This window comes from Lycorma delicatula, chromosome 10 (assembly GCF_047948215.1).
Source record: "Lycorma delicatula isolate Av1 chromosome 10, ASM4794821v1, whole genome shotgun sequence".
NCBI classification, from domain to species: Eukaryota; Metazoa; Arthropoda; class Insecta; order Hemiptera; family Fulgoridae; genus Lycorma; species Lycorma delicatula.
The window spans coordinates 35,425,111-35,437,626 of NC_134464.1; the positions used below are offsets into that span (position 1 = coordinate 35,425,111).

The following is a 12,516-nucleotide window of genomic DNA, read 5'->3' on the forward strand; positions in this document are numbered from 1 at the left end:
CCTGTTCAAAATCTTTCTCAAAGTTATTCAGATTAGTTATTTTATTTATTTTTGTCAGGGAGTTGAAAAGTGAAGGAGAAATTACACACCAATGGTTGCTTTTGCTTTTTGGTTTACCTAATACTTTTCTTGATCATAACACTTGCCACTGTCCTAAGATTAGTTACTTATTAAAAATGAAATTCTATTATTCAGGTCAAAAAAAAAGAATAATCACATTAGAAATTATTTTTCTTCTGTTACTGTATTGTTTCTCCTTTTATACTCTATATTTCATTCAAATTTATTTTTTTTTTATATCAATATACTACAGACTACTACTGAACAGTTCGTGAACAATTTTTGAGAACAACTAAATATTATCAGTATTTTTCCTTTCACTATGACAAGAAATAATTATCAGTTCATGAAAGCTGTTACATCAAGTGATGTAATCACAATTATTATACATCGTGATTATACAATATTTAAGCTATAAACAATAAATAACTGATATAATCAAACTGTCATAGAGATTATAAATAATTTATGTAAGTCAATGTGTTAAATATAGAATTTTATGAACAACAAAAGTAAAGGAGCAGTCATTGAATAATTTTATGTTTACATGATAAGTGACATTAGGGATGTTTATTATGAGTTGACTGAAATATTAAATTTTTATAACAGATAAAAAAATTTAAATTACTTATATTTGTCCAGTTTCTAAGAAACATATTGTGAAAATTTACAGTTAATTTTGTTTGATTATACTAGTAAAATAGCAAATTCAAAGAAATTTTTACTTTGTTTGTTAAGTAAGAAATACCAATGTTCAGTAATTTTTCAGAAAAGTGCTGTATACTTAGTTCCAGCATTCAAGTCCTAGTAAAGACAGTTACTTTTATACAGATTTGAATACTAGATCATCAATATTGCTGTTTTTTTGGTGGTTGGGTTTCAATTAACCACACATCTCAGAATGGTCAACCTGAGACTGTACAAGACTACACTTCATTACACTCAAACATATCATCCTCATTCATTCTCTGAAGTAATACCTGATGGTAACAGTGAACCAGGTGGGTTAACTATATTAAACCTAACGGTTGCTAACCTTCCCTAATTAGCATTAAATACATAAATTACATATACAATGGACTGCAATAACATGATTATAATAACGGTTAACAAACCGTGAATCGATACTAAATGAATAATGACATCTAGTGGAAAAAACAAAACTGAGATGTGATCTACATATAGCACATTGTCTGCCAGGCATATTATGGAGTTTAAGCTAAAATTATTGCTAAAAATTTCTTGTATGCAATATAGAACTAGTATGTTCCATGAATTATTATACTAGTTCCCAGTTTATTTATTTACTTATTTGTTTTTTGGGATAGGGGTACTTTTTTGTTTTATGCTACCCAAAAATTCTTGCCCAAATCATCTCAAAAATAAAACAAATGAGAAAAAAGGTAAAAAAACTTTTTTTACTTATGCTTGCTTACCATAATTAACACAATAACATTTTGATTATTTAAATAATAAATAATTGCAACAATTACTGAATTTATTATTTAGATATTCAAAATGTTATTGTGTTAATTAGTCAAGTTTAGCGAGCGTAGATTAAGTTTGGTTAAATTATATTTATAAAATAAATAAATGTAACTGCTTATATTGAATGAGTTTATAACATGTTCACAACTTGATTTGGCAAGGAAAAATAATTTTTTTCAATTTAAAAAAAAACTTTTTTTTTCAATTATTTTGATTTTAAAATTATTTTTATGTCCAAAATCGAGCAAATATAATGATTATTCAGCGGGGTTAGGGGGATGTAGAGCCCCCAATTGTTATAATATATGCTCATAAATATAAAATTATAATTTTACATAAAAAAATTAATGATTCCTATAATTTAAATTAAAAAAAAAAAAATTTTTACCTTTTTTTCTCACCTAAAAATTGTTTTTTTCAACATAATTATTTTTGAGTTGATTTGAGCAAGAATTTTTGGGTGGCATAAAACGAAAGTACCAAGATAGGTTTTATGACAGTTATGCTATCTTTTTATCAGTGTAGGTAACAAATCATATAAGTTACAATGAAAAGCTAATAAAATATTTTGTTATTTCATTAAACCATTAGAGTTGGTTAAGAGGAATATAATAAATGTAACCTAGAACATGTAATAGGGCCTAAAAATATCGCTTTGAATGCAATAGGCTCTAAAACTATTTACAATGTTAATTTTGTTTTATATTCATCATCTTTTTCAGAATTCTTTATTATTTGATAGTATTTAAACCTTTCTTTTTGTTTTTGTCCTTTTGATAATTTATGTGATTATTTTCTCATATATGATGTGTTCATACTTTTTAAAAATAATAAGAAAAGTAAAAAGATTACATAGAATATGCAACCATTTATTTTAATTTGTGAAATTTTATGCAGTTCTTTAATGAATAATTTTTTTTTGTTTTTATGTTTTACTTATAAATTTTGAAAAAAAAAATATATATAAACAAAATTTATAAAAATATATTATATATATATATATATATACTCTTTGTTCATTCTAAGAAGGGGATATTGCATAAACACTCTGCAGACGACAGAGCACTGTGGAACAGTATGCCTAAAAAATAGTACATACTAAACTTACAATTTTTTGTAATTTCTCACAAAATTTTATACTCATTTTACACTTAATTTTATTTATTTATTTAATTACAATTATTTATTTAATTTATACTTACTTTATACTTAATTTTATAGTGAACTTATAACTTTTTAATTCATTACAAAACTTTTAATATAATAAAACCTATGAAAACAATGATATCCCAAACAATAACGACTATATTATTAAAGTAATTTAATAGGTAAAATATATAACTTGAACAAATCCTTACCATTAGAAATGTTATGAAAATTGCTTATCTTATTCAGTCAGTATCTGACAAACACTGGATTCCCTCAATTATATCTGATTCTTCATCACTCCCAGAAGTTGGCGTTGACGACGAATCATCTCTAACATTAATTAATCAACCACAACATTGATAAAATTATCTAAGTCTTACATCTTCTTTTCTTTTTCTATAACATGCTTCACCCACTGTTTCCACTTATTAGCAGATACCTCATTCTCACCTTTTTCAAGCAGGATTTTAACGTCTTTCATTTTATATGTATTATTATTTAGGGCAACATAGCCTTTTACTTCGCTCTATACTAACTCAGTTGGATTAAGGTTACAGTGATAAGGGGGAAGCTTTAACCTTATATGACCTTTCGTTTCAGCCAAATTGTTGATTAAAAATTTGTTAAATTTGTCAAGATTGTGTTTTACAAGTTCAAGGAATTCTGCTTTTAAACAGTTTTCTCCAAAGTGGATATTTTTTGATTGCAGCCATAAACCAATTTCTTGTTTCCTGCATGAACTGTTTGGAATATTTTCCAGTTTTACAATATGGTACGGAGCATTGTCCATTACAACAATACTAATTTCGTGTAATAACGACAATACTTTTTCAAACTACTTCCTAAAAATATCTCCGTTCATGTCATCGTGGGTAGTCTCCAGATTTTTTGGATTGTCCCCCCTCTAAAAATCCATTTTCATTGCCAATATGTACCACAATTATAAAATTGTGGTACATTATAATAAAGGGAAGTATATCCTTTATTTTTTGGAGGTTACAGTGCTGTTTTAACCGATGCAACTGTTGTATTACACCAAATTCTTGAAGTTGTGTGTAAAATATACTTCTATACATTTTTTTATAATTTACTATTTTTTTAAAAATAATTATGGCGCCAAATTATGATCTCTTCTCAATCAATGATTACACTTTTTTTATTTCTTTTAATAAATTTAAAATCCATCGACAACAGTAATTTGTATTAACTAGTGCATCCAATCTTTGGTAAACTCTTGTCACCGTTAATCACAGCCAGCACTTTTTTAAGGTTGTTATTTCATTCCAAAAAAAGAAATTATGTAGTCAATCTTATTACATTTTTGTCAAATTCATCCCATTTTCCTAGCACAGGTTTTCTACGTTCTCTATTTTTAACAGAAGTTTCTACCTTTCCTTTTCGATCTATTTCAGTTGGTAATCTATTAATATTACTAATAACCGACACACCAGTTAATTCAGAAGTAAGTTTCACTACTTCCTTTTTAACCAATGTAGGATTTTTTCCAGCATTTGATTGAATACATTTAAAACTATTTTTTTTTCACCACTTTGCAAATGTTTCTCTTTCTGTGTTTATTAAAAGATGTTCCTGAATTATCAGCCATATCGATAAACTATTCAAATATACACACATACAGGCTAATCACACTATTAAATCTCACAATAATCAGTAATAATCGCACAGTAAATAAATCTCACAATAGCCGAATACACACGCACGCATGCACACTCACAAAATATCCAGTATGGAGTATGAGAATTTACAGTGTTATTTTGAAGTCATTGATAAACAACAATGTTTTGTTTTTAAACATTCGGTAGTAACAACAGCTTGGTGCGTACAGTAGTGTGCTGTATAAACACGCAATACCACACTTGCAGTTTTTATTTCATATCTCCTTCTAAGAATGAACAGATTATATATATATATTTATATATATATATATATATATATATATATATATATATATATTCCACCCAAACATCAGCATTCTTTGCTGTTGCTTTATTCAGGTAAATAGTTTTTTAATTCTATAGAAATGGTGGGCACAATACTGTTGAATGATTCTTTTGTGTTACCTTTTTTGGCTTGAATTTATAGAAAAAAAAGTTAATATATGTTTAAAAAGTTTTCTACAGCTTTTGTTTACAATTTTTTGAAAATTTCATGTGGTTTGCCCTTTACCAAATAAGGCTTTTATTGGATTTTGAAAGGTCAAAAAAGAAAGGTCTTAAAAAATGCTTAGAATATATCTTTTTATAAAAAATATGCAATACTTCTATAAAATTGCATAATATTTTGGTTTTTATGATACAAATTATAAAACTATCTCAAAGGTTTTTACTCTGAAATAAGAAAGGATCTAACAGCTTAAATTAACTGAACTTACAGTATACTATGAAGTGGTAATATAAAAAAGTGAAAAACAAAATTACTCAAGAATTGATAACGTATGGTGGATAATCAGGTAATTAAATGAGTAACTGTAAACAATTATCTTGATTATTAAGAATATTTCTTTTTTAACTCATAAAGTAGTTTTTTTGTTTGACTACTTATATTACAATAAATAGACCTAAAATGAATTTTAAGCATTTATTGAACATTAGAAGAAAAGTATTATAAGAGAGGAGGGAATTAATGTAACATGTACATTAGTGTGTGTTTTCATAAAATATTGCTTCATATTTATATTTGGTTTCTCAGTTTGTGAACTGAAAACAGAATATTCTGCTTTACTATTATGTATATTCGTAGAAATGTAAAAACACTGAGCAATAATTTTATTTATAATTAATAAATTATTATCTGATTGGGCGTTTTTGTTAATTTTTTTACAATACTTTATTGCTTAATTATTTTTTCTTGTCCTTTCCTATTTTTATTGCATTTTGTTGATGTTTTTATGATATTTTTAATAACTTTTTGTATTTTTAAAAATAATGTATTTTTTTTAAAGAATTAAACATTATATTTTCATTCATAGATTATGTTTCTTTATGCTGATCTGAAAAATATTTTGCGGTTATTTGTAAATTAACAATAGATTCTTACATTAATAAATAAATCAATATTTCATCCAGTTTACATCAGGAGTGGGAAGATATGTTGCCCACAGTTTTTTCATTAATAATGTTTAGTTTTACATCATTTAGCATAGAATGATCAAGGAAAATCATGTGAAAATCTTTATTAGTATAGTAGTATCACTAATAAAAATCTAATGAGAAATCCTTTTTCAAATTATTTACTTGGTAAATACCGAATTCTTTATTTGTATCAAATTTTTATATCACATATCACTTAATTAAAAATACATAAACCAAACAGAACTGAACGTAATAATAAAATTCAAATACATTCTGCTAAGACAGATAAAATTCAATTAATTTTCTAACTAATTTGCATGATAATAAATTATATAGTTTAATGAAAATATTTTGGTACATTCTACACTGAGTTAATAAAAATCTCTAGGATCTTATCGTCCCTCTTCATCATCTAAGCTTTTTAACTTAAAAATAACATTTTAAATAAATAAATAAAATAAAGTATAATGCTCATCAAAACATCATTAAACTTTAATAAACAAATATTAGAGACAAGCAATTATAACTGAAATTAAATTATCAGTGTGACCAAATGATTTTTCATTACAAAAATTTCAGTTATCAGTATGCATAATAAATTTGCTAAAGACCACCAAAGGAATCTTTGCTAATAATTAAAAACAGAATTAAAATTACTACACAGTCATTAGTAGATTTGATCAAACCAGTTGACAGAAAAGATCAGTTGATGTCTTAGATTCAATTCTGGTACAACATCATTCCATTTCATCACTGTTCTTGTTAAAATACTTTTGTAGGATTGTGACTGTTACTAATAATAAAACCAAATAATTTATCAAGTTGAGAACTCCTACTCCTTTTTTTTAAATTAAACAATAATCATAGAAAATAATATTGCAGTATGCAAATAATAAATGAGAGTAAATCAGTATAGAAAAAAATGAAATTTTAAAGACATTTATTAAAAAAAATAAATAAATATTAAGTGCTTCTTAAATAGGAGTGCAAAAAATTCAGATTTACTTTTTAAAATCAACAAAGTAATGCTGTTTTTGGATAAGAAACAATGTGGATAAAAAACTGTATAATAAGAAAATGTTCTGCTGTCTATTGTAATACCCGTAAATATAATTTATTTTTTTTTAGGAATAAAAAACTACCCTTCTTTAAAGATGAACCTATTATTAAAAATAACATGATTCTTCCGTTTATTACTAAAATCACATGCTGTGGCCATTCTCATGTAGTTAAGTGTTCTACAGTAAAAGTTTAGATGAATCCTTACTGACTATGCTTAGAAAAATTTGTTTCCAAGGTAAGTTAGTACTTAGGATTATGAATCTTAAATTTAAAAAACTTACAAAAATTTTAAATAATTGTCAGTAAAAAAACACTTATCTACCTGTTCAATATTAGCATTTACACTGACAATTATAAAAAAAAAAAAAAAAAAACATTCAAGAACTACAAATTTTAGCTGCAGTTACTTTTAGTCCTATTAAAAGTTCTTTCAAAAAAAAAAAAAAAAAACTTTTGATGATTTATCTTACCAAACATATTAAAAGGTCTGTAAGTTGGTTCCTGGGCCAGAAATAAGCTACATCTGTCTATAACTTAATTGTTCTACAACTTGCCAAGTAAAAATATGAAAATATTAAGGATTAAATGCAACATTCGGTGCCGGAATTGAACAATTTTCATGCATGAAGAAACTTAAATAATGTTGATGTGTATAGTTCCTGTTTGAACAGGTTACTGCATATTGTCAGCTTTTTTGGCTTATGATAAAGTGTCAAGTCTGAATCATTACATGATGAATGTTGTAACAGAATATGGCCATATACCATGCAAAATTGTTCTATCTAGAAGAGAAGAAGAAATACAGATATGTATATAATTAATATTTACACTAAAGGACACAAAAAAAATTCATTGTTTTTACCAAGTATTTTTTTTTTATTATAGCAATATGATTCAATACAAACTACATTTATTTTTAAAACAATAATACAATATAACTACTTAAATATATTGTCAAACAGCTCTTCTTCCTCTCTTTTGCTCCTTGGACAGAACAGATCACTTCCTGTTTGTCTCGCTTTTATTTTGGCTTCTTCAGGTGTAAGTTTCTCTTCTTCACTAGGTTCAAGTGAATTCCCATTATCATCTAATTTACCTTCTTTAAAATCTTTTTCAATTTTATCTCTATAAACTGCGTTGAAAAGTTGTTCAGGTGTAAATTCTGGTTGAACAATATCTGGGACACGATATGAGACATATGGTTTTAACTGTAATTAAATAAACATTACATAACATAATATTGCTTTAAGGAACAATTAAAAGTAATATACTATTTTAATATTTTATTCAAGATTAAAACCTCTTAGAAAAATTTTAAACATTATGAAAATTTTAAATACATGTTCAAACTTTTTGGTAATTCATATCAGAAATTAACTAAAACTATTTAAAAACTAGCTCTACCCGCCACGCTTCGCTGTGGCACATTGTGGTTGCATGGATGAGAAACAAAACAAAGCATACGTTTCATAGAAGTTTAATTTTGCAATACTTGTGGATATACAATATTTTTTGTTTTTCCACTGTCTGCGGAGATATAAAGGCTATCTGGTTTGCCGACTCGGGAACACACAACATACAGTTGCCCATGTGAGAAGCAATCCGCATCTAAATCTATACCACACAATTCTAAAGATTGACCTTGAGCTTTACTGATTGTGATTGCAAATGCCAATCGAATTGGGAATTGCAATCTTTTAAATTAAAATGGTGTATCGGTCGGAATTATGAGTATTCGAGGAATGAGGATCTTCACCTTTGAAAGGCCCCATTAAAATCGTTGCTTCCACTATGTTATTCATCAATTTCTTAACTACAAGTCGCATGCCGTTGCAGAGTTTTGGCTGATTAATATTCCGCAACAGGATAATTGTCATTTTTTGATCGAACCGTTGCTAGAATCAATCTAATGAGGAATGTTTTCCCAGTTCCTCCTGGCGCATCCAAGAAGAAGGTCCCCCCCCAATCATTTGCATTATGCAAATTTATTATCATAAATGCCTTTCTGTTCACGCGTTAATTTGGGAATGTTTGATTGGACATATGACTGAAGATCACCAATGTTGTAACTATGTTCACGGCGTAAATCCACATCAAATGAAGCAATCGCAGCATATATGTATGTATGTTCAGAATGTGATCCAAAAGTGTGTTTGATTGAATTGTGTCCACTTAGTTAATATATTTATACTTGTAGTAGATTTTTCAATGATTTTATATTCCATCTATATTGAATATTTTAAGATGTACTTTTTTGCGTATGTGTACAACAACCTTGATTTGTGTATGTTGACTAAAATATATTTTAGTATACTTGAACATTATGAAAAATACACAAAAGCACAGCAACAAAGTGTTATAAATGACCAAAATAAACAATAATAGTCATGCATATGAAATAGAAAAATAATCATTAGTTAATTATTACAAGTTTTTATTTTTTACTACTATTACGTATATGCAAAAATATTCTTCTGTAGCTGGTAAATCATAAATTACTTTATAGGTTACAGCACTTTTTTAATAATATAAAGCTATGACTCTTTTTGATAGTATAAAAAAATATGAGAGTGGAAGAAATATTTCATCACTTCATGGCAAACCAGCAGTAAACAAATAAATCACAATCATATCAGCAAAATGGGCTAATTAATCATAAATTATTTATTTTTATTTGTATATTCATAATTCGGTTTAAAAAAAAGCTGAAGTAAATTTTCTGCTTTTAATATAATAAGTATTAGAGGTTTGTGTATTTTTTTTAGATGCATATACTTTAATTGGATGTAAACATATGTTAGATTGACTTACAGTAAATCCTGTTAAATCTGGGACAACAATTTCCGGTATTTTTTCTGGAATTACAACATACTTTTCTCCATTAAAATAACGAACTTCTCTTACACCATAATCTGAAAATTAAATAACTTTTAATTAATAATAAAAAATAATTATAGAAGATTTTAGTAATTATATATTGTAATATATTGATGTATTGCTAATACTATCATCACAATTCACATTGCACTTTCTATTCCATGTACAGAGTGTTTGAAAACTAACTACACATCTATATAATACAATTACAAGTTGAGGAATAGTATTTGTGAACTGTAAGTAATGTTTTCTGTAAAGATTGGTAATCCTGCATCATATGGTGTTTGCTTTCATGTGCCAGTCAGGCTGATGAACAAGAAGGTTTTGTGGCTGGTTCTTTGTGCATTTGTGCCTTTGAAAAATTAAAGTCCTTTCTTTCTGTGTAGTTTCAGAATGGTATTAAATTTATAATAGTGAATATTTCTAGTACATCTGCAAGGATGGTGAGTTCACACAAACAGTGAGATACAAGTTTCCATTACATCTCCAGGTACAATGGTTCCTAATGGACATGTTATATGACAGAGCACTAATCGAGACAGGATCAGTAGAGGACTATGAGCAAAGTTGTAGACTCTCAGTAATCAATGAAAAAAACTTCATGTCATATCAGCTGTTATGCAATGTAGTCCCAAGAAGTCCAAGCAAAAGTTGATCTGACAGAAAAATATTGGTGTTGCAACTTCACACAAGGCAATTCGTAAGAAGCTCAGTCACCCTGTATAAAGTGAATACGATTTAAATGTTGTTGACTACAGACTGAAAAAACAGCTCCTAGCAGACAATTCTGATATTTTGGACTATATTTTCTGTACTGATGAGGCATGGTTCCATTTATCAGGATATATGCATGTGGAGAACTAACATATATGGTTTACCAACAACACTCATGCCAAAATTAAATTCTTCTACATGAGCAGAAATTTGGGATGTGCATTGCAATATACAGGATAAGAATAGTTGGCACAATTTATTCTCAAAAACAATAAACCCAGCCTGTTATTGTGAGATTGTTTTCATTGAATGACAGCTAGACAGTCCATGAAGTTACTTCAAGAGGTTTTTGGAGATTGAATCACTTTTAAGAGCTTGTGGTCACTTTGTTCTCTGGACTTATAGGTCCACCGAATTTTTACTTTTGGTATTGTACAAAAAGTAAAGTTTATTAAGGAAACCCCCAACAACCTCCAAGTACTTCAAACTGCTATTCGTGATTTTACCAAAACATTCTATGTCAACTACTTGGAGTCTTTACGAACAAGAAATGTGTCCTGATACGTCTCGATGATGACGAGTTCCTTTTCCAATAACTATTGTAAGGTAAGTAAATGTTATGTATTGTACTGCATTACAGGTGTACAGTTTTTGAACGTAATAGATTTTTACTTATCATTATCCATTAAAGAATTAATTCTACAATTAACAATAATTACAATAACCATAACATACACTGAATTCAACATAATTTATGTCATCGTTATCTTTGTCGTAATTTTCCAGCAGCAGGTAAAAAAGCTTTCCTTGGATTAACTTTTAGACAGAAAAAACTTATAGAAATGTAAACATATTTTATATGTTGCTATAAAATAACTTTTATTGCAAAGATCAATTTTAAAATGAATTTATGAAACAGTGATTTCACAGCAACTGGGCTGTGAACAGGGATTATGATAAATGATTATGCCACCAGGGCTTGAGATTGTTGCTAGTTTCATTCTAATTATAAATAATTTATGTAGTAAACAAACAATTAAAGTTGATTTAGAAATACTGTAATTCTTTTTTTCAAAAATGAAATTTTATCAAAAAATTACTGCAGCCATACTTTAAAACAACATTTTTTTAAATCAATATTTGGTAACTGAACTTGTTCAGGAATATGTATTTAAGTAATTAATTATAAGAGGCACAAACCGAAACATGTCTATATACAAAAAAAATTATCTTCGAGTGTTTTTAAATATATATAATCCAAGTAACTGTGCACTCTTTGTAGGTTATGTTTAATCCATTCAGAAACAACAAAGTTTGTTTTAATTTAAAATAAACTTTACAGACTTTTTTCGGCCTAACCTTAAAAGAATTTAACCGACTTTAATAATTTAATGATATCAATTGAAGAATTAAAAATCGCTGTTATACTCACTGTAAATAGGAACGTCAGGATCGGGGTCAACTTTCTGCTTTTCTTTAAATATCTGTGGTCCTCGATTTCGTAAGATAAACTTTCTGAAATTTTTTTTACCATTTCTTATATGGCTGGTCGAAAAATTTCTACAGTTAATAACAAGAAATTTTAAAGAAGCCATTTCTATTTTGATTGAACATAACCTTGCAACTTAGAATATATGTTGAATGAGAACAAACCGTTCTATTTGAATTGCTCTTTGCTGTTCAGCTATAATTATTATTTGAACTGGACGGAAAACACAGCGAAGATTATAATGTCTAGGAAATTATAATTAACTAATCTTTATTTTCTTGGTACGGGAAACAAATTATAACCATGTAAATGAATATAAAAACATATGGATCACCACTTACGAATAATTTCAGATTTATTAATTATAAAATGAGTTTATGATCAAGGAAGCTGGGAAATTATTTTGTGCGATGTGCAAATTTATTAACGGTTACGAACTGTTATCGATTCCATATAAAATCGTACATTTATTAATGTTAAAGAAGTAATTTAATTGTATTGTTATGTTAGTGCGCGAAAAACATTTTGTTGAAGAAACAGGTCCTTCTGTCGTTTCATTTAGTAAGTTCTAATTGTGATTTGTTT

General features: G+C 27.4%; 1 protein-coding gene across 1 annotated transcript; it reads right to left on the bottom strand.

Annotated features, from left to right (window-relative positions):
• Positions 1-7,703: 7,703 nt before the first annotated feature.
• mRpL41 (mitochondrial ribosomal protein L41) lies at positions 7,704-12,090 on the bottom strand. Its single transcript, XM_075376696.1, has 3 exons — positions 11,875-12,090; positions 9,663-9,763; positions 7,704-8,059 (listed from the first exon to the last, which is right to left on the bottom strand). The coding sequence occupies exons 1-3, from the start codon at positions 12,035-12,037 to the stop codon at positions 7,790-7,792; spliced, it is 534 nt and encodes a 177-aa protein (XP_075232811.1). The 5' UTR covers positions 12,038-12,090; the 3' UTR covers positions 7,704-7,789.
• Positions 12,091-12,516: the final 426 nt, after the last annotated feature.